General features: G+C 43.2%; 1 protein-coding gene across 1 annotated transcript in view; it reads right to left on the bottom strand.

Moving 5' to 3' along the window:
• Positions 1-24256, bottom strand: part of LOC144606077 (uncharacterized) — an 83742-nt gene that overhangs the window by 7330 nt on the left and 52156 nt on the right. The window contains exons 5-8 of the mRNA XM_078421879.1: positions 8015-8199; positions 6541-6763; positions 3930-4101; positions 3403-3512 (exon numbers count right to left, since the gene is read on the bottom strand). Of these exons, the coding sequence (XP_078278005.1) occupies positions 3403-3512; positions 3930-4101; positions 6541-6763; positions 8015-8199 (690 nt within the window). The remainder of the gene's footprint in view (positions 1-3402; positions 3513-3929; positions 4102-6540; positions 6764-8014; positions 8200-24256) is intronic.

The following is a 24256-nucleotide window of genomic DNA, read 5'->3' as shown; positions in this document are numbered from 1 at the left end:
GGGCAATTTTTAGTGCCCAATCAACATACCATCCGACATTTGTTTGGGGTGGGAGGAACCATAATGTGCAAGGAGACTGTGAAAGCACTAAATTAACAGCAGCAGAGACTGGGATGGTTCAGGTTGTCAAAGCTGGGAGGCAGCTGTACCACTCACTGCCACTGTACCACTCTTCCAGCTGCGAGTTCCACACCCTCACCACGCTGGGGTAAAAGCTTTCATCTAACTTCCTCAATTGATTTTTTTTGCAGCTTTATATTTCCCCAACCTCACAAACCTCTTGTCTACTTTGGTCTTTAAAATTTTTCAGAATTTTAAAGATCTATTATGCTGCTTCTCTTCAAATCCTCTCATTTCAGAGAGAACAGATCAGGAGACACAAGAGGACCCCAGATACTGGAATCTTGAGCAAACAAAGCAAGTGCTGGAGATACTCAGTGGGTCAGGCAGCAACAGTGGAGGAAATGAACAGATAACCATTCAGGTTGGGGCCCTTCTTCAGAGCAGGCGTGTTATCCTTCCCTGCAGCACGTACACACAATTCAGGGATCACCCTCCTTTTATTACTGGAGCTCCAGGCATGGTGTAACCAAAGTTCAGCATACTTCTCATTTTCAATTCTATCCTGCAGAAATAAACCCTACATTTGATTTAATTTGTGTGGCAACATTCAGTGATATCTGGATCAGATAGCATCTCTGGAGAATCCCTTTTCCAGAGATGCTGCCTGACCCGCTGAGTTTCTCCTACACCTTGTCTTTGTTTGAAAACCAGCATATGCAGTTCCCGATTTCTTCATTAATGTGTGCTTTAGCATTTCCCAGATCACTTTTTTATTCTCCACTATTTTTATCTCTAGGTCTCAGTTAATCTCCCCCCACCCTGAATCTTCTTCGAGCACTGCTAAATGTGACCATGTCCCTTTGAAACTCTAAAATCATACACATTACCTGTAGTGTGGTATTGCTATGAACTGTGCCAGTTTGAAATAACATTTTATACACGCGTCAATAATGTTTACATTTGATAATAAAAGTAGAAATTGCTGGAGATATTAAGTGGGTCAGGCTGTGGAGATAATATAAATACATATTTCAAATTGACTTTTTAACAATCTTTTATCAGAAAAGTTCTAATTATAACAATTGACCGGAACAATAACGTTAGTTCCTTCCACGTACACTTCCTTAATAAACAGGAGCAGGTACCAGGGCTGCTGCTGCCTTTCAGATTCATGCAATCGGGGTTTTATACAAATTATGACTTAAAAAAAGACCAAGTGCCTTCCAAAAATAAATCCTCAGATTTATTTGTGTTTCCAACATTTACCACCAGGTGCTCCCATGATTTGTGCTCAGACAGTATCTGACAAAACCCATTTCCATGCAACTAGGGTTAGGTGTAAGAAGGAACTGCAGATGCTGGTTTAAACCGTAGACACAAATAACTGGAGTAACTCAGCGGGATCGGCAGCATCTCTGGAGAGAATCTCGAGAGTCACGTACCTCAACTCCATCCTATCCCCCCCGATCCAATCTCTCCCAACCTATGTCCAAGATACGTCACATGCCCTTCGTCTCTTTAATGACTTCCGATTTCCGAGCCCCCACTCCCTCATCTTTACTATGGACGTTCAGTCACTCCACACCCCTATCCCCCACCATTAAGGCCTTAATGCTCTTTGTTTCTTCTTCGGCCATAGAACCATCCAATTTCCCTCTACTAACACTCGACTCCGCCTGGTGGAGCTGGTCCTCACCCTCAACAACTTCTCCTTTGACTACTCCCACTTCCTCCAAGTCCAAGGATAGCTATGGGCACCCACATGGGACCCAGCTATGCCTGGTTCTTTGTTGGGTACTTTGAACAATCCCTGTTTCCGGCGTACACCGGCCCTATCCCCAAACTCTATCTCCGTTACATTGATGACTGCATCGGTGCTACCTCCTGCACCCATGCAGAACTCGTGGGCTTCATCAGCTTCACCACTAATTTTCATCCTGCACTCAAATTTACTTGGACCATCTCCTATACCTCCCTCCCCTTTCTTGATCTCACAGTCTCCATCACAAGAAACAGGCTGACAAGAATAGATGTCTATTACAAATCCACTGACTCCCACAATTATCTCAACTACACTTCTTCCCACCCTACTTCCTGCAAGGACTCTCTCCCCAACTCCCAATTTCTCCGTCTACGCCGCATCTGCGCCCAAGATGAGGTGTTCCATCCTAGAACATCCGTGATGTCCTGATTCTTTAGGGAACGGGTATTCCCCTTGCCCATCATAGATTAGGCAGAGGTTCACTTGCACCTCCTCCAACCTCATCTACTCTATCCATTGTTCAAGATGTGGACTCATACATCGGTGAAACCAAACGCAGACTGGGCGATCGTTTCATGGGACACCTTTGCTCAGCCCGCCTGAACCACCCTGATCTCCCGGTTGCTGGACACTTTAATTCTCCTTCCCATTCCTACACAGACCTTTATGTCCTCGGTCTCCTCCATTGTCAGAGTGAGGCTAAATGCACATTGGAGGAACAGCATCTCATATTTCACTTGGGCAGCTGACAGCCCCAGTGGTATGAATGTTGATTTCTCTCACTGCAGGTAGCCCCGGCATTCCCTCTCTCTCTATCCCTCCCCCACCCAAGTCACAACTGGCTTCTCATTTTCACCCCACAAACAAATAACAATGGCCTGTTTCCTTTATCATCATTACTTTTTTGCATATTCTTTATTCAATGTTCTTTATCTCTCCACATCACCGCCTATATCTCTCATTTCCCTTATCCCTAACCAGTCTGAAGAAGGGTCTCGACCCAAAACGTCACACATCCCTTCTCTCCATAGATGCTGCCTGTCCCGCTGAGTTACTCCAGCTTTTTGTGTCTATCAACTTGGGTTAAGGTTCCCTCCAGCTCCACTGTGTCGGGTGCCCCAATGAAAATACTTCCAAAGATACTGCACGGGGCAACGTTTCTATAACTTTCTTTACATAGTATGCTTCAGATAAGGGTTATATATAAATATTTCCAAATACAGTAGCTAACTTTGTGACACTGGATTTGATACATCAGCCTGAGAGCGCAGATGGAGCTTTGACCTTCAAGGATCATGGAATTGTTACTAAAGAGTAGGCAAGCATTTGGCCCATCAAGTCCATTCCAGATGTTTGTAGACTGAAAACTGAGCTGCAAACACTCTCATTCGTTCATGTGGCGATTGTCCCCCACTCAGTGAATGTAACGTTTTAAAGGGACAGAAGTGTACTGGGGCACAGTAGGCTCTGTCTCACGTTGCAAACTGGAATCTGAACTCAGTGAGAAATCCCCTTTTGGCGGGACATTAATGTCCCTTTTATATTAAGTCAGCTGTCAGAACTTCAGAGAACTTTACCTTTAGTACCGCAGGATCCATCCCAGGAAACATTGCAACTTTTTGAACATGCGACACTGGAGGTTTGATCTCCTGGGTGGTCAATTCTTCCTGGTCAAAAGGCCTGGGTTCTGTTGAGGAAAGGATAATTTTTGCATAAGCATGATAGAAATACACTTTGGCTCTCCTCATTTTCTTCCCTTTAGTCTCTATAATCACAGTTGCAGTGAACTGACATAGACATTCTCCCCCCACCCCATCATAAAATAATTTAAAGTAGAGATAGATACATTTTTAAAAGATCAGAGGACCGACAGTTTTGGCGATTGGACACAAAGGAGGAGTTGGGGTCTGAGGTAGGTCAGCCATGATCACACGGAATGGTAGGGCAAGCATGAAGGGCTGAGTGGCCAGCTCTGCCTTTTATCTTGATCTGTTGTGTGTAAAGATTCGCCATCTTTAGGAATTCAAACTGTTCCATTTACTCCATGCATTTACTTTTCTCAGTTAGCCGAGGTCTTTCCTCCTCAATTGTCCCCCAGCCTTACCCGTTGAGTCTTTGTACATGCAGGCTTCCAGACTTGTTTCCAGCAATTGGTCTGTGCCGTCGCAGTAGTCCCTCACGCTCCCCTTCCTGTGCTTTGTTGGTGCCCGACGAGTGGTCCTCCTGCCGAGCTGGATGCGGCTTTTCTGGGCACAACTGTCCAGGGTGGTCACCGGCTGGGAGGAGACATGTGGAGAAAGCAGTCAATGCTCAACTCTATGGTTTTCACCCTGAAACATTCATTCTGTTTCTCTTTCCAGAGAAGCTGCCACACCCAGCATTTTCTATTTTATATTACATTTTCCCTAACATAAGTATTTAGTGCTGACCAATGAAGCTCATGAAGAACATCAATTCTAGCACAGGTTGCTGGGCCATATGGTCCGATTATTGCACTTTGGATTTCTGTGACAAATGGTCTATGAAATAGAATACAAATAGTTTGTTAAATCCAAACTTGGATAGGTCAGGAAAAAGCAATGTGATCAATATGTAAAGGCAGAGAACAGAACCAGTGAGGTACTGGGAAACCTTCAAAAGATGCTCATAATGACTAACCTGGGCATGTTTTGCTCATTCCTGGGCACCACACCTTCTCTTAGGTCTCTCGAGAAAAGATTAGACTTTAAAGATACAGCGCAAAAACAAGCCCTTCGTCCACCGAGTCAGCGCAATTCAGCGAACACCCCGTACACTAGCACTATTTTACACACTAGGGACAATTTACAATTTTTTTAAACTAAAACCAATTAACCTACAAATTTGTGTGTCTGTGGAATGTGGGAAGAAACCGGAGCACCCGGAGAAAACCTACACAGTCACAAGGAGAACGTACAAACTCTGTATAAACAGCACCCGTAGTTAGGATCGAACCTGGGTTTCTGTCGCTTTAAGGCAGCAACTCCATCATTGCGCCCAATTCATTAAATTGGTACTGGGAATGGAGAATTGTTACCAAGCCATGTTCTCTTAGAATACAGAGGTGGGGAGGATATTTTATAAAGATACTCAAAAATCATGAACTCTTTTGACACAGTGAATGAGAAACTGTTTCCAGCAATGCATGCATTAAACATTGGTGGAAGAAATCTAATTGTAACTATAAAAAGTATTTGGGAAAATTAGGAGGATAAAATATATACAGAAAATGGGACAGAGCCAGTGAGACTCTTTGAAAGGATCTTCCAACAGGTGGTTGCAGGCACATTCAGCATCTTGTGGATCCTTAACTTTTTTCACTAAATACTGGTATTATGGAAGGCAAATTCATCAAATCAGTCCATGGAGATAAGCTGTTAACATTTTTGGCAGCGTCCTTGCAGCTTATTGATTTGTCCCCCTCTGCAGACCATCTCAGTCACTGAGATACTTTCTATAAATCTGTAATAACAATATGTTATTACAGATTTCGGTTTCATTTACTCATTAATTTCACTATATGGCCCAGAAGAATGGTTGCCACAATGCTTGTCCCAGAAATTCAAGAAATTTCTGATTAAGTTTCATTACAAAGTGCCTTCCCAACTTTTAGACATCAGACTAAGCATTTTCCTTGGTATCATTCAATATCTCACAACTGCAGGGTCAGTGGAAAAGTAAGCACAATATCAACATTTTATTGAAACAAGGAATTGCAGATGTATGGTTCACACAAAAAGACACAATGTACTAGAGTAATTCAGCGGGTAAGACAGGATCTCTGGAGAACATGGATAGGTGACTGAAAAAGGGTCCCGACCCGAAATGTCACCTATCCATTTTCTCCAGAGATGCTGCCTGACCTGCTAAGTTACTCCAGTACTTTGTGTCCCAAAATTTTGTTTCCTGCCTGTGCTGTTACATCAGTCACTGAAAGTAAGTATGCAGGTACGGCAGGCAGTGAAGAAAGCAAATGGCTTGTTGGCCTTCATAACAAGAGGATTTGAGTATAGGAGCAAGGAGGTCTTATTGCAGTTGCACAGGGCCCTGGTGAGACCACACCTGGAGTATTGTGTGCAGTTTTGGTCTTCTAATTTGAGGAAGGACATTCTTGCTATTGAGAGAGTGCAGCGTAGATTCACCAGGTTAATTCCCAGGATGGCGGGATTGACATATGATGAAAGAATGGGTTGACTGGGCTTGTATTTACTGGAATTTAGAAGGATGAGAGGGAATCTTATAGAAACATATAAAATTCTTAAGGGATTGGGCAGGTTAGATGCAGGAAAAATGTTCCCAAAGTTGAGGGAGCCCAGAACCAGCAGTCACAGTTTAAAAATAAGGGTTTGGCCATTTAGGACTGAGATGAGGAAAAACCTTTTCACCCAGAGAGTTGTGAATCTGTGGAATTCTCTGCCACAGAAGGCAGTGGAGGGCAATTCACTGGATGTTTTCAAGAGAGTGTTAGATATAGCTCTTGGGACTAATGGAATCAAGGGATTTGGGGAAAAAGCATGAATGGAGTACTAATTTTGGATGATCAGCCGTGATCATATTGAATGGCGGTGCTGGCTCGAAGGGCCGAATGGCTTACTCCTGCACCTATTTTCTATGTTTCTACGTTGCAACTGGTGCTCAAGAATACTGAGCAGAGAGGCGCTCTGAAGGACTCTGAAGCAACAGACACTGATGGTTACCTCCAGAAATGAGAATCGTGATGGCGTTTGATCATCTTGGCAAGGTGGGCAGGCGGACTGGGAACTGTCCGTGTCATCTGTTGACTCCAGTTCGCAGCTCAAAAGGCCAGACTTTGGTTCCAGGACAGACCAGGTCTGCTCACTGGCAGGGGTCGCCTCTGAATGCGAGGACCACGACATGCTTTGTGGATCACCTGTACGTTCCTTGCTGGGTGACAGCGATCTGCAGCCAAAACAAAGCACAAACCCATCAGTTGGAGATTTAATGAGCAAATGTTTATGGAGTTATCAAGAGTTTTTATCCTTTTTTTCCCCTGCTGCAATTGAACCCCTTACAGAGTCATAGAGTGATACAGTGTGGAAACAGGCCATTCGGCCCACTTGCCCACACTGGCCAACCTGTCCCAGCTACACTAGTTCCACCTGCACGCTTTTGGTTCATATCCCTCCAAACCTGTCCTATTCACGTACCATGTCTAACTGTTTCTTAAATGTCGGGATAGTCCATGCCTCAACTACCTCCTCTGGCAGCCTGTTCCATACACCCATTACTCTTTGTGTGAAAAAGTTACCCTCAGATTCCTATGAAATCCTTTCCCCTTCACCGTACACCTATGTCCTCGATTCCCCTACTCTGGGCAAGAGACTCTATGCATCTACCAGATCTATCCCTCTCATGATTTTAAACACCTCAATAAGATCACCCGTCATCCTCCTGCACTCCAAGGATTAGAGTCCCAGCCTACTCAACCTCTCCCTACCGCTCAGACACTAGCCCTGGCAACATCCTCGTAAATCTTCTCTGTACCCTTACCAGCTTGACAACGTCTTTCCTATAACATGGTGCCCAGAACTGAACACAATACTCTAACTGCGACCTCACCAACATCTAACACAACTGCAACATGACCTCCCAACTTCTATATTCAATATTCCGACTGATGAAGGCCAATGTGCCAAAAGCCTTTTTGATCACCTGATCTACCTGCGACTCCACCTTCAAGGAACCACCATGCACCTGTACTCTGCTCGACTACACTCACCAGAGACCTACCATTCACCGTGTAGGTTCTGCTCATGTTCGACTTCCCAAAATGCAACACCTTGCACTGTTGCATTGTAAGTCACTATACTGTATACTGTTGACATAATCAGGGGCCTCATGAGAGCCCCTCCTGTTTCTCAGGCTCATTCGTCTGATCTGAGCAGGAGCTATCAGTGTAATTTTAAAAAATAATAATATTTCACCAATTGCAAAATGACGGAACACAACTGTACCACCCCCCCATCCCTCCCTCCATACCCCCACCCAGCCCTTCCGCACCCCCACCCCACCCTTCTGCACCCCCACCCCACCTTTTCACGCACTACACACCCCAGCATCCACACAGCCAGTCTCTATACATTCTCCTCCACTGGATGATGAATCTCATCAAAGTATCTCACTACCTCTGCACATCCTTCAAGCTCTTACATTGCATTTTTGTAGCATTCAAGCTCATTGTTTCTGCTGCCCACTTCAAGCTCGTCATTGCTGGAGCCTCTGTCCTCACAGGTCCCATAGTGGTCTTTGTCTTCAGACTGGCCCCTCTCCTGCACAAGGGCATCAGTGTCCTTTTCCTTTGTGATGGGAGTTATGCAGCACTGCTTCACCCTGTCCTGAAATGGAACGGAGAGAATTAGAACCACCTTTAGATATTCAAGTTGACGTATCACAGACATTCCCTGTGTTCCACACATCCCTCCCCCACTCTCTCCCTCACTGAAAACTAACTTTTGTATCTCTCTTTCCCATTCTTAAAGGGTCTCACACCCAAACCTTTCCACACATGCTGCCTGACCTGCTGAGTTTTGGTATCAGTTTATTATTGTCACGTGTACCAAGATACAGTTTTCTGTGTCGTCCTGTCAAAGCACACCATACAGGATGACAACAGGCAGTGCAAAAAGAGAAAGGAAATAGGAAATAAATAGTGTGCAGAATATAGTGTTACAGCTGCAGGGAAAATCGTGGATAAAAAAGGGAAGGAACAATTATCTCATGTTGCTGATTTTAATGCTCTTTATCAATACCGCTAGAACTGTCTGCTTCCTCCCTTTCCAAGAGAATTCTGAGTATGCGACTTACCGTGACGTACCTCACAATAACCTGTAATGAAGTTCATTTGCTAATTACAACTTGATTTATATCTTTCAGCACGAAATCGCAGACTTTCTTCAGATTAACATACTCCCTGTAATTTAGTTGTTCTTAAAGTTTGAACTTGCACTGCCAGTTCCAAAGTCAGAATCATTGATGTAATCAGTGAACGTTTCCCATCTTTGGTACGACCTTTAAACCTGTTATCACCTTTTTGATTTGCATTCAAATTGCTGTCTATTCTGCTACTTGTGCTCTGATTCAGTAAGTTCTTACTTGAATAGACAAAAGGTGCAGGAGTAGGCCATTCGGCCCTTCGAGCCAGCACCGCCATTCAATGTGATCATGGCTGATCATTCTCAATCAGAATCTTGAACAAACTGTACAAAACATTATTGAAAAGCACCGAAATTCCAGCAAACCACATCTTTCGCATTACTTTGGTCATTCTGTAAATAATTCAACAATGATTTTCCCGTCTGAAATCTGCATCAACTGCCATCTACCTTCCAGAGGATTTTTAAAAACATTTAAGGAATTGTTTTTCCTGCCACAAAGATGAATACAAAATGATTCAGAATTCCCTGAACTTCATCATCGTTAATTGTAGGAATCACATGAACTGTCTGCCTTGCCTTGGCACCATTCCATTTTCGTGCTATCGCGTCCCAGTTTCTTTTAACATAAATCTATGTAATCTCAAACAGGGACTGTTTCCTTTTGAACTTTGATCAATTTTCTCTCTCATTTATATTTTAAAGATCTTGATATATTTTGGGGTTTCCTTGCAATGTCATGACAATTATGTCATTTTCTCATTGTGTCTTTTTTAAAGTTCAGTATACATTTACTTTCAGGACTTCCCAAGGTGGTTCACAGAAAACAAGCCGTTTTGCAAAATATGATAACTGTGATAATATAAAAATCACGGTTGAATGAAAAAACTTGCAAGTCCTCCACACTTTGAAATAAAATGTCAAGGTGCCTTGCACCCCCCCAGGAATCAAGATAACTTTGCTTTAACATTTTATCTTAGATATGGCATGGCTGACAAAGAAGCATTGCATCAGTAGTGCAGGGCAGACGAAATCGCAAGTTGTAGGATGAAATCAGAACCTTATGACTCAGAGGCAAGAGTTACCAACCATACCAACCTTCTCCATATGTATTAAAACATTCTAGTTTCTATAAAGTGCAAACAAGTCGATTTGTTACAAGATAATCCCTTCTTTTCATGTCTATGCCCTTCTACATATGGTAAATTCTTTGTTCTATGCCCAAAAAAACATTCTCGTCCATAACTATCACATCTCATTTTTTAATTTACCTCACACTGCAGTCTGACTCTCAAATCCTCCCCACCACAATTACAAGCTCAGCAGCGGGCTGATACAGAGGAAGCTCATGGAATCTTATTCTATCCTCTTTGTCTTGACTGATTCCACACCAGTCAAACGCCTGTGTATCCACTTATCACTTACAAGGCTTTGTCCCACCCCACCTTGTTCCAGCTTTCTCCCCCTACTGCAATCAGTCTGAAGAAGGATCCAGACTCAAAATGTCACCCATCCATGTCCTCCAGAGAGGCTGCCTGACCCATCAAATTATTCCAGCACGGCATTTCACTCGTGAATCCAGCTTCTGCAGTTTTTTGAAGCCGACTCCTTGACTTCCCATGTGGTAGGAACCCAACTGTGTGACCTCTGATTTCTGCTGGACGTTAAAGTTAGATCAACAGGATTTAAAGTTGAAAAAGTGTCCATTGTTTCTGGCAAACTGCCCTGAAATAATACATCCAGTACTTTGTGAATCTGTACATCAGATTATGGAGCAATGTACAAACAGTCCCTAGTTTTATATCCATTACTTCAGGTCACACCAAGTACTTTGGAAGTATAAAATATTCATGACATGGATATGTTGTACTATATCTTGAGCAACATGGCACTCACAGTGCCTGCTTCCCAACGCATCTCCAACCATCATTTTAACCATAAATCTTTTCAGATTGCTGGACGCAACTGCTTGATGTTGCCAATAGCTAAACTATCATTGGCCATGACCATTTGTGTGTACTTTCGAAACATCTCATCTTCATTAAATCTGAGGAGAAAAAGGAAGGGAAGAGTACAGGGACCAGGGACTCTGCCAGGAGTGTATCACTGTAGTCCAACTCTAACGGAACCAAAGGTCTGGCTGAGAGCAGGTGGGGCAGAATCAGCAGATCTCACAGAGTCAGAAGCTGGTGATCCAGCTGGTGGTGAGAATACAAGATCCAAAGTAAGTCTCTGGAGCAACCATCTCACCAAGTTTGCAAACAATCTGCCTTTAAAAAACACAGCAAACTTTAGTGAGAGCAACTCCCTAGGGACCACAGCTTGGTCTTTAGTAGATCTGCACCTTGTTCAAAGACTGGTTTTAAATGTGTAAGTAATAATGTATATGTAAAAATAATTAAGAGGTCCTTGGGATTTTATTTCAAGCTCAGTACAAAGTACAGAAAGAGAATTGGGAACATTTTCCATCTAATTGCAATCGGCATTTAGCACCCACCCAAGTATTGGGTCAGTGTGGAAAATGGAAATGGGAATCTGGAAATGGCAACAAAGGGCAATGCCAGAGTCCTCTGCACTTTTGCTGGTGTCATTGGGTGCCTGAAATGCTTGTTTTGATTCAAGCACCAAATCCCAGAGCCAAGTCATACAGCGGGTAAACAGGCCCTTCGGCCCAACTGCCCCATCTACACTAGTTTGGCCCATATTCCTCTAAACCTTTCCTATCCATGTACCTGTCGAAATGTCTTTTAAATTTCAATTCAAGATTAATACAAAAAATCATCCTTTCTTCCTACATTTCCAAACTGCCTTGAAGAGGAAGGAAATTTGTTTATTTGGGAAGGAAATGTGTTTACGGACATGGCTAAAGCACGTTTCCATGTTGCCAAAATTTAGGGTGATTAATTCTTAACATGCACAATTTTTTTGAGAGCTATATTGACCCAGAAGGGGGTGAGCTACAGATGCTGCGAACTGTTTATAGCAAGTTCTGGTGAGGTTTCTGGTTTTGAACATTTGCTTTTTTTGTTGATAGCAGTTTTAGGTCCCATTTACAACATCCAATGCACCATTAGTCTGAAGAAGGGTCCCGACCCGAAACGTCACCCATTCCTTCTCTCCTGAGATGCTGCCTGACCAGCTGAGTTACTCCAGCATTTTGTGAATAAATACCTTCGATTTGTACCAGCATCTGCAGTTATTTTCTTATACTGACTATGCTGGTCATCATCACCCTTGACTTGGCTGTTAATGTGCTGAAGTATTCTCATTCAGTGGGCAGGCAGAGGTTGGTCTGAGATTTTCAGAATTGACTAATTAATGTATGGAGATAAAATCATCTTTTAAACGGAAAGGTTTTTAAAAAAAACATCGGCCATGTTCAATCAGAATTCCACAAATCTTTGAAGGCGATGAATGAAATGAGGCTGGGGAAGTGACAAAATATTTATTTGCACAGAAGCAGGCAAAATGTTGAATTAGTTTTACGGCTGAAATAATAAATCCAAGAATAACAGGTTGCCGCCTGGCAGATGCAAAGGTCGAAATCAAGACATGGTTCAATGATTCAGAGCAAAGTGCCAGTGAGATGAGCACAGGCAGTAACATCCTCTGACACTTGTTCCTGGGCAATAGCATGCACTGCGCCACATACTGTGCAACTGAGCTAATCAGGGGAGCATTTCAGGAAAATTACAAGGGACACATTCCCTCTTTGATATTTGTGATTAGTTTTGGCAAACTGATAGCTGATGTCAGGGCACGGATAGACTCTAGTGATCTAAATGTCACATTGGGAAGTCAGTTTGCTATTTCAGGGAGATTATGCCGTATACTTTTGCCCATCAGGGGGAGTTGAAATCGTAATTTTTATTTCCTGTGGATCAGACCATGGGGAATATTCATGCACACTTGATTTATTGATGCCATTCTTTTGTTCTTTTTTGTTTAAAAGAAAATTTAGAAAGTGTTAGCATTTCAAATTTATCACTTGACTCCAAAGTTGTACACTATATCCTTGTTTCCAAGTGGAAGCAGGTCACAGGCATTGGCAAGTGTCTCACCTCCCCCATTACTCAGGGCACTTTACTGGCTGCTTGCCATCAACACACTCCAGCAAAATCTGCATGCTGATCCATCAACCTTTCCACTGCGTTGGGCCAACCTTTGCAACCAAGCAACCCTGCCACTGCAAAGAACGGTCCCAAACCACAACATCTCCTATCCATGTCCTCCATAGATGCTGCCTGACCCTATGAGTTACTCCAGCATCTGCAGATGCTTGTGGTCTTCCATTGTTTTAATCAGCTGATTTGGGCACCACGATCACTGTTCTGTTATCACTGGCATCAAGTTCAGGCCTCCCTCTTATAATTTTCAAAACCCACACAAAATACAACACCTCTGAAAGCACTCTCAAAACCATTCTCTTTGACTAAGCTTTGCGCTATTTTTCTAACTTTCCTGCAAAGACTCGAGCATGAATCTCCCAAAACCCTATTAAAGGCACAACCTAAATGCACATATTTATTGATAGGTTCAGTTAGAATGTAATTCCAGATAAATGACTGGGAGATTCATGAAATGGACGGTTTTTCTCATTAGATGAATGACTGTGTTTTCTCCTCGTACATCAGCCATTGGATTCTTCTTTTCAGATTTATTGTTTTGTGGAATCTGGTTGAAATTATTGCATGGATACACATTTTTCTTTCCATACCTAAACCTTCACTTCAGTTCCTCTTGTGTTTCAAGCTGTCACTTTCTTACATGTAATGGAATACAAGGATATCCCTAGTTCTTATTTCATTGTTACACTGATGTTAGAACACCACCTCAGGTAGAGTAGAGATTACCCCTTGTCCTAACTCCAGCAGTGTGGCATTACAATGACTGTCCTATGTTCAGCAGTGTGTGGCCACTACATGGATTGTCCTAACTCTAGCAGTGTGTGAATATTACATCAATTACGAGACAGTGGATTGATTTCCTACTTCAAATGATACCTGGAGAAGTGATTGGTGAGGTCACAGACTTGAACAGCATAGAAACAAGCTCTTCAGCCTACCATGCCCACGCTGACCTATTTTGCCTATCTACACCAGACAACAAGTTGACTTGACGTGACTTTGCCCTCAGGCCATCTCTCTGTCCAAGGTTCATAATGCATGTAGATAATTACTTTTGCAAAGCAAATTTGAAGCTTAAACTTTAAGAATGATTTATATTCGAGGCACAGATGTGTGGCTATGTTACCACTGTGCAAACAAACAATATCTTGCTTTAGTAACAGATGCATTAAAATAAAACTGTGCTACAGGTAACTCCCAGGTTTCAACCAAATGTTTTACTGACTATTACTCAACTGTGAGCTATCGTGCAAGCAAGAGAATCAATATGTTAATAACTTTACAAAGATCATTCATTACCAAAGGGAAGCGGGGAGAAGAAAGCATAGATTTAACAGCTCCCGAGCGCCTGGTTTCAGCATCCTCCCTGCTGCGGGCCACGGCTGGTTACTGATTTACAGGGAGGCTCAGAGTAGTGTGTGGGAAGCTGAGCAGAGATTGCAATAACTTTGATCTAAACTCTCCCGGTTGGACATAACGCCAACTTCTACCCCTCCTGCTCAGAATTATCTATCTTTTCTGAAGGGAGAAGCTGGGAAGCTTAAACCACATTGAAAGCCACAAGCTCTCACCGTTAAAATTAAATTACAGGTTGTTCTGCTGTAACGCGATAGTTGTTAGAAACCTTTGTTATAGAACAGGGCGCAATAGAAATGATTGTGTCGATGGTGAAAGGGGGTGGTTTAGGGGCTGAAGAATTTAAGACTCGTAATGACAAAGTTATTTCCCTCACAGGATTTTTAAAAGTAAAAGCTCTTTTCAATAACTATGTTTATTTCTGTTGCTGGAAACTAAAAATACTAAAGACTATGTTACATTGTCCAGCAGAGAATCATTGCACAGGTTCACAAAAGTAATTGCTGGTCAACTTCAATGACCTCCCGTGCTGAAACTGAGACTGTTCTTCAGAGATATTTATGTCTGATTACTGCAGGCTGGTCAAATGGAAACAGTTATTTTCCCAAGACAGCTTTTTCCCTGCTTGCCAATTTTCAAAATTACCTTTAAATGGTTTAGTTTAGTTTAAAAACAGCGCGGAAACAGGCCTTTCGGCCCACCAAATCCGCGCTGACCAGTGATCCCCGCACATTAACACTATCCTACACACACTAGGGACAATTTTACACGTATACCAAGTCAAGTAACCTACAAATCTGTACGTCTTTGGAGTGTGGGAGGAAACCGAATATCTCGGAGAAAACTCACCCGGTCACGGGGAGAACGTACAAACTCTGTATAGACAGAACCTGAAAGGCAGCAACTCTACCGCTGCGTCACTGTGCCAGTTCTCTTGTTTCCGATTGAAATTGCATTATAACCAATTAGGCCTGCTACAAAGTGGTCCCTGATTCATCAATTGTGGTCTATCCAATTCAAATTAAGCCAAACTACCTGTAATTTACTGAAATTACATTGTGACCCTGATGTAACAGTCCTTGTTATTTCAGGGTTTCGTATATACCACGACTATTACCACACCTTCCAAGATAGATATAAGATAGATGTCAGATTGACTTGCAAAGTTCAGATTACATAGATGATGCTTTGTGAATGTCGATAGTTTACATTCCAGTTTCCACCATTGCACTTTACCACAAATGACATCTGTAAACCGAAGGACAGAAAAAGTCTTGATACTTAAATTTGTTTATTTTCAGATCAATATTCTCGAACTTTTGATATTAAACAAATGGGAACATTTAACTGTCTTTGTGATTCCTATACCACAGGGTTTACAATGTTAATTTACTGTTCACCATACAGAGGCTCCACATTCCAAATAGTTTCCCTCTTACTTCAAGGTGAGGATTCTCCCACTGGGGAGTTGCACGCTACCACAGTCCATGCATTACTGATTGGAGGCGCAAGGTATGGCAGATGCTGGAATTTTGAGAAAAAAACAACGTGCCTGAAGTCTCAGTGGGTCAGACAGCGTCTGTGGAGGGAATGGACACACCATTCAAGCTCCAGCACTTTGTTTTGTGCTGTACTCAGAGTTCCTCCAGCACTTGGTTTTGTGCATTTCTGATTGCTCTGGAACAGAACACTTGTCCTCCACAGCAGCTCAATCAGATATGTGAGGCTCAACCCAACTAAACCCAGTACATTGAGCCAGACTGTCAAAGTGCTCACATTTCAAGGAGGACAGTTTATGACTGAGGTGATATCGGGGGGTCTGCGCTGGATTAAACTCAGGCGTGAAAAGTCAGCATTTAACTCGTAAAACTCCCACTTTCAATCCATTCTTATCTGAAAAAAACCCAGCCTCATGTACAGAGCTAATAAGGAAAATTATCTGCAAGCAGCCTAGAGCAAAGGTTGCAGCAACCTGGCAGTGAACACCCTGCTGCTTCTCCTGTCCCTGTTACCGGGGTGCTGGGGGTTGTGGAGAGGGAGATTTACAGTGAGGTTTCAGCCACTGCCTCACCAAACAGAAACACGAAAACAGCTATCAGGATCAAACAACGAGGCACTTATCTACTTGAAGACCAAAATAATCTTGCATGGGTGGGTTGTTGTACATTGTTGACAAACCGGTTATATATAGCAGGATGTGTTTTAACTTTTTTTTACATTTACATGCACCTTACTGATCAGATTACAGACCACAAGACAAGCATAAATTCAGTGTTTGTGTCCAATCCTTGTGGCGGAAAGGTACTGACTGACCTTTCTACCTAAAATGTAACCTGCACCCAGAAATATAGATCACTAAACATACAACAGGGAAAAACAACCATGGCAGAGTTTAAACCTGTTCAACACCTATGATGGAATGGGAACCCCATTTGCACAGCTGAGCAGAGCAGAAACTACATCATTCGAAAGCAAAATGAAATTATTCCTGTCATCCAATTTTTTAAGTTAATATTAAATATTCTATATATACTCGCACTTGTGCACACATTCATACATACATAATAAAGTATCAAACCATCTATAACCTTGTACTAGACTTCACTTTCAACACCCAAAGTCTGTCAGTTTTGCTTTGCTTCTTTTCAAGGATCCAGGGAATCTAAGATGCTTTGGCAATGTGATCATGCAGGAAGTCCAAACTCGCGTGTACCAGATAGACCTGGTATCTCACAGTCAAAGTGCTCACCTACCCTCAACAAATCACTGTAAATATTGTCCTTCACAGAAGCCACGGGCCTATTTTATGTCTCTCAGAGCAATTCCATCGATTCCATTCCCCCTCTTACCTCTCGGTAAGTTCTTTTTATCTCACATGCCCATCAATCTTACCATGATTCACCCACCTCTTTCTCACACGAGAGGCTATTAACCAATTAATCCACCAACCAGCAAATCTTTGGGATGCAGGAGAAAACCAGAGCAAACAGAAATCCACAAAGCCAAAGGGAGAACATGCAAACTCCACGCAGACAGCAAGCGAGGACAGGATTGAACCCGGGTTTCTGGCACCGAGAGGCAGTAGCGCTACCAGCTGCGCCATTGTGCTGCCCCAAGATGACGACAGGTAAGCAATTTTAAAAATGGAAGGTACAAATCGATAAATATTGGCACAGACAAATTGTGTAGGAAGGAAATGCAGATGTTGGTTTAAACCGAAGATAGACACAAAAAGCTGGAGTAACTCAGTGGGACAGGCAGCATCTCTGGAGAGAAGGAATGAATCTGGATTAAAACGTGGCTGTAGTGTCAGCGAGCAGGAGGAATCAAGGAGGTCTGAAGAAGGGTCTCGACCCGAAACGTCACCCATTCCTTCTCTCCAGAGAAGCTGCCTGTCCCGCTGAGTTACTTCAGCTTTTTATGTCTAACATCAGAACAGAGGTAAATTAGTCATCTTCTGTGGTCATCTCTTCCCTTCCCTTCAACCACCAGTCTCACCTTAAATTACCAACTGCACTGTCTCAACATCGTCCTAACAGCTGGAAACCAAAACTAATCACATCACTCCAATTGTGTCAGTAGCACATCTGTAAATTCACAGTTAATCTGGGACCAAAGCCGGTTTCAGACCTGACACCTGACTGTGAATCCAAAACCCTGACTGAAATCTGGGTGGGGATCGATCCTCCACAGAGTGCCAGCGACTTGTCTGGTCTGGATGTCACCAATTGTTAGCCAATCACCCACTTATTGCAGTGCCACCCATGATGAGCAAGTTTGCCGGCAGCTGAATCACTGGCGTTTATTAAATGCTGGGGACAATATGCATACACCAAGATTCACAGACACAGTGCCTGGCCAATGCTACGTAACTGCTAATCAAATACCAGGGGACTATCTTGAACCTATAAAATTTAAATAAGGAATTTTATTAAATAATTCACAACACGGACTGAAGTATACAGAATACAGATGAGCCCATTTTTGGCTGCAGGCACCAATGAATAAAGCAAAAACTTTAATTTCAAATCAGGGCCATTAAATCCCCCAAGAATACTGGTTCATATCCATAAATGATCAAGTCTCATCTCATACCAGGGTTATAGAGAGCTCAGGGCTATCCAAGAAACATCTCTGTACTTAGTCAATATGTTATTGCAGTGGGAAACCATTCACTGGTTAGAACATCCTTACATTCAGGAACAAAGGGCTAATTTATCTCTGATCCTTGAAGACTTTCAGTGAAACTGATTACATCAAGACAGAATACATAAACTTTAAGTGTTACCAGCAAGAACAGAATTACAAAATGCTATCAGAGATTCACAACACAAGCCGAAAATATCATTCATCTCTCCTTGTTTCATACGTGGACAGAACCATTGCATCACTGAGAACAGGCCACAAAAACCCCTCGGCCTTGGTCCGCCAGTCAGATTACTGGTGATTTGATTGCGACAACTACACACCCCCATCCATCTCTGGTAATCTATCACCACCAGGCCTAAGGTACCTCTCTACTGCTGCCTTAAAATGTGAAGACTCTGCTCCGGCTGCCCTTTGAGGGAGAGACTTCCAAAGGTTTACCACTTCCAGAGAGAACAAAAAGCCTTCTCTCCATCTTAAACTGACCACCCTTATTTTTACACAGTGACCTTAAGAGCATACATCCTTCATTATTGCTGTGCCCAAGTTCTGGACTGACCCACTGACACCGAGGGAGGACCTTCACCATACTACTACTATTATTATTATTATTGCACTACTATTGTTTTTTTTTTGAGTGTGTGTGTGTGTGTGTGTATATATACACACACTTATACACACACACATATATATACACACACACACACACACACACATACACACACATATGTACACACGCACACACATATATACACACACACATATATATATTTTTTGTGTGAGTACTTGTGGGTATGTGTGTGTATACACACTGAACTTTTTTCCTCTCTTGTTTTTCATATTGCTTACATTGTTTGGTGCCAGCAGCCAAAAATGGTCTGAAGAAGGGTCTCGACCTGAAACGTCACCCATTCCTTCTCTCCCGAGATGCTGCCTGACCTGCTGAGTTACTCCAGCATTTTGTGAATAAATGGGCTCATCTGTACTGTTTACATATTTTGTTGTGCTGCAGCAAGTAAGAATTTCATTGTTCTATCTGGGACATATGACAATAATACTCTCTTGATGGTACAGTACTTCTGTGAGAGTTCCGATCCAAAACGTCGCCTATTACTTTTCTCCAGAGATGCTGCCTGACCCGCTGAGTTACTCCAGCACTTTGTGTCTATCGACAGGTACATGGATAGGAAAGGTTAGAGGGATATGGGCCAATGCTGGCAAATGGGACTAGCTTAGGTGGGGCACCTTGGTCAGCATGGACGGGTTGGGCCGAAGGGTCCGTTTCGATGCTGTGACTCGAAGATTCTAATTTCCTACTCAAGTTGTGTTTTCAAGAGAGAGTTAGATATAGCTCTTAGGGCCACCGGAATTAAGGGATATGGGAAAAAGCAAGATCGGGGTACTGATTTTAGATGATCAGCCATGATCATATTGAATGGCGGAGCTGGCTCGAAGGGCCGATGGCCTACTCCTGCACCTATTTTCTATGTTTCTATGTTTAATAAACAGATGTGTTTTGGGGGTTAAGTAAACTATTGTGCAATCAGCTGGTTGCTGCGAGTCTGAAGACCGGTCTCGACCCAAAACGTCACCCATTCCTTCTCTCCAGAGATGCTGCCTGACCCGCTGAATTACTCCAACATTCTGTGTCTACCTTTGATCAGGTGCTGCATTGGTTTCCATAATTATTTAGAAAATATTGACAGCACAACATTGGTTGTGATTCAGGAGGCCTAAAGCATTTCTGTTTTGAGTGTTGTCATCTTGAACCTCCCCTGAGACACTGCAGCTCAGTCAGTCACTATGTAATAAATAGCAGGGGAACAAAAGCTGTCCTTTCAGACTCTGCACACAATTACATCCAACAGAATCGTAGAGAATCGAGGATGCCCAGCAGTTTGTTTTAAAAGTATTAAAATAGTTATTTATGTGTGTCTGGTGTCGCCTGAAATCAGGACTTCCACGTACTGCCCAGGAAAGGGAATAATTCCGACGGAGTCATTTATGAAGCACTCGCGCAACTCTCCTTCCAGCCTATGGCACGGCACGACTGGGACTGCACTGCACAACCACCTGGGAGATGGAGCATAATATGTATGAATGAGAGAAAAATATTAAAATTAATACATGGAATGACTAATCAGCAAGAAATAGGGTTGCCTCTTCCATTACATTAAAGATAGACATAAAGTGCTGGGGCAACTCAGCGGGTCAGGCAGCATCTCTGGAGAAAAAGGATGGGTGATGTTTCAGGTTGGACCCTTCTTCAGACTGAAATCACATTGCCTGACTCCACTCCGATCTCAGGGAGGGATTTGGAACCAGTGGTATTCCCATGCAGTGGACGGATGCTGACAAAGTGATGGCAGAGCATTTTATACATGATGTGCACCAGAGGTATAGGAGTGAACACTTTCCTTGTCTCACTGGAGATTCACTCTTCCACCTAAAGATGGAGAGGATTCTGTGACACTCCAGACTTTGGCTGGAGGATGGAAATATCCCAGAGACTGACAGACTGAAGGCTGAACCAGCATTTATTCTCTTTACTTAAAGAACCAGCCTTCCCTTCTCCACCCATCCACACACTCAAACTCACTTTCTGCCAATCCCTTGCTGTGGTTTTGTTTATAACTCATAGATCCTTGGCCAGCACACCGGCACGTTTCAGGGTTGCAGGTTTCACAGCGAGGAGTGAGTGTAAGAAAGGATGACAGAGCAGTGTAGAGAGAGTATCTCCCTACCTGAGGTTGAGAACACTCAGCAGATGGAGCAAATTGTTTCAGTCTCAGGTGAGAGAATTCTTCACGCAAAGTCACATCTATAATCGCCACTTAATAATCATTAAAAATACCTCATGAATAACAAATCATTATGAAAAAGCAAATGCAATCCAAGAAGACACATTACCATGGGAACAAGAGAAAAGTATTTCAAAATAAGCAAGTTACGGACGTAATACTCCGGCTCCAGCCTGCCCAATACCTGTTATTTCTTGTCTGATCAGAGTCAGGAACAAGGAGGTAGATTGTTCGATGTCACAATGCGGTTTCACAGCAGCAGAGACAAACACCTCTTGGTCCTCTCTCATAGAGAGCTGGCCTAGCAACTGCCCAGTTTAAAATCCAAGTGCCTAAACAAAAATATGTTTTCCTCATAGGACACAGAATGCGAGTCAGGCGGCATCTCTGGAGAAATGGATTGGTGACATTTCGGGTCGGGACCCTTCTCCAGATTGATTGTAAGGCGGATGGGGATGGGGGGGGGGGCGGGGAAGAGAAGCTGGGAGAGAGGAGAGGAAGGACAAAGCAGGGTTGGTGATAGGTAGACACAGGTGAGGGGAGTTTTTAATAGGCAGATGGTAGGAACAAAGGCCAGAGGTTAAAACAGGTGCGAGACAAAAGGATTGAAGATTTGCAAATTGTGAAGCCAGAGGAAGGAATGTGGATGAACAGGGAGGGGGAGGGGAGAAAAGGGGAGTCTAGTTGGGCACAGGGATGGGGAGGAAAGAAAGGGGAGGGGGAAGAAAGAGGAGGGGTAGGGCGAGAGAGAGGAACATTAAATTCCCTTTTACTAGGTGACATGCAACTCCTCTCTCTCTGCTCCACTCCACACAGCAAATGCAGCACATATACCATTGTGGCTTTAATGCACTGTGCCACATTTACCTGCTGACCAAGTACTGCTGATTAGGAGCAAGCCCAAGTCATCATGTTACTTCCCAATTAAACCAGTCCCACCATCAAATGGAGAAAACCCAAGGAGCACCTGGTCCGTGGCAGGGGTTCGTGAGGGACAAACAGAGATATGTTGCCACATTTCACAGCGCCTCTTGAGTGGAAATTCCCATGAATTTAACTGCAAGACCCATCATCCCCATTGACTGCACCACTGGGTACACAGTGATTGGGCTTAAACTCCCCTGTTTGTTCTACTACCATCAGAATGAAGGATGGTTTAATATTTTGGTGTTAGGATGCGGCACTGTGAAACGCCACTGCTTTCAAATCTTCTTTCTCCTCCCTGTCGACACGGAATAAGCTGCCACAGATCCCGAGAGAGGGAACAGACTTGTGTCTCATTAACCTCTGTGTATGATTGGAAGGGATCAGGCAGCTTAAACAGAGGCGCTGTGCAGATTTCTTCCGGTGTAATCTTCTCATCCCCTGTTATACGCACACCCACCGAGGCTGCTGTTGCAATTGGCGCTGTTAGAAGCTGAAATATGTGTCAGCTGCCTGAAGTGATGCCCAAAACTGCCGACACATCCCTGTACAAACCCCTGTCAATATCCCCAAGATGCTGAGGCTTTATTTTACTTCATCCATTCTGCAATGAGCAGATCATTAACCAGAGTTCTCAAACTTTACTGACCCAGAATTAGAAACCTGCTGATTCCCACGCCCACTCTCTCCCCCACGTAGTAAGCGCTGGGATTACATAGCAAAGGCAGAGCGTCCGACCCAGGGAACCCCAGAGATTACACAGTAAACACGGGATAGAAGACTGTGCCCATTCCTTCCAATAAACCATGTACATTCCACCAAGTGAAACACACATCCCAATTTAGTTACTTATTCAAGAAGACAGAAAAACACACAAGAAAGTTCAACAAAGAGAGACTGCTGAAAATAGTGATCTCTCAAAAGCACTAACATTTCAAGGTGTCAATGCAACACTGCGCTTGACCCTCATCAGTTACATTGCACATGATGTTCCTACTGTCCCAACGGAATATTCTGTACATCACTGCAATATTTTATGTATCAGTGTCATTCATTCATATTTTCATGCTTCTAAGCTTGAGTTTCTTACAATAGAAGGCAATAGTTCAGGGTCAGTCAAAGGGAAATGAGCAATGGCATCAGTAGAACGTGTTACTGTATGCACAGCAGGGAGAAAATAAACACTTTACAATTTAAGTGCAGCGAAGTGGAATATTCCTGAATTCACAGCACTAATTAGATAGAAGCAAATCCAACCCACATTTCCTGAAACTGGGTGAAGTCTGGCCGATGCTGTCAGTGGACAGGTTCTGGGATCAGTTGCAGTTTGGTCTAAGTGACTTCATGCATGGGGTCTGATCTGGGAATAAGATGGGGAGAGAGTTGTGTTTCTTAAACAAATTCTATCTGGCAGTGAAATGAGTGACCTTTGTTTGTTACTGACATTTCCCAGCTGGCCCATATAATGTATCTTCAGGTAAGAATCTGCAGCTGAATGAATGAGCAGAGGGACAACATACCAAGACTGCTGATCCTCTTTGATTTATACCCTTTATGGCAAATGAGTCTGTAAACATGCAGATAATAATCATCGTTTATAGTCTACGAACCAAGCGACCTGCAAGATCTCTCTGTTCCTGTCCAGTAGATCACCAGTTAACCACACTCAGAGTCCAGCTACAGCTTGGCACCACTGGACTCCAGCAGTGAACAGCTGGACAGAAGGAACTGCACCTCTCACTGACCTTGTAAGCTCAGAGTGCAAATAGAGATATCAATATGAGAAAAAGAAAATGCCGTCTGTCCATGTTCTCCAGTGATGCTGCCTGACCCGCTGAGTTACTCCAGCACTTTGTGTCCTTTTGTGTAATTAGAAATAGCCACTGCCGTGTCACACAGGCTGGTCTAAAATCCAGGATTAAATAAATGCAAATTTCCATTATCCAACCATTGTGTTTACCAGAGCATTCTCGTGCCTTGCTTTTACTTAGAACAGCACTCACTTAGTACCTCGCCCACTAGCTCCAGGCATAAGTTCCTTCCTTTGTCTTGGAGTGGTCCTACCCTCTCCCTGGCCACACTTGTTTTTTAATATCTGTATAAAATATGCCTCTAGAGTTTCCTTAATCCTACTCACCAAATACATTTCATGGCCCCCGTTGGCTC

The sequence above is a fragment of the Rhinoraja longicauda genome, chromosome 25 (assembly GCF_053455715.1).
Source record: "Rhinoraja longicauda isolate Sanriku21f chromosome 25, sRhiLon1.1, whole genome shotgun sequence".
Taxonomy (NCBI): Eukaryota; Metazoa; Chordata; class Chondrichthyes; order Rajiformes; family Arhynchobatidae; genus Rhinoraja; species Rhinoraja longicauda.
Note: the sequence above shows the minus strand (reverse complement) of the source record. Positions and strands in the feature narration are given on the sequence as shown.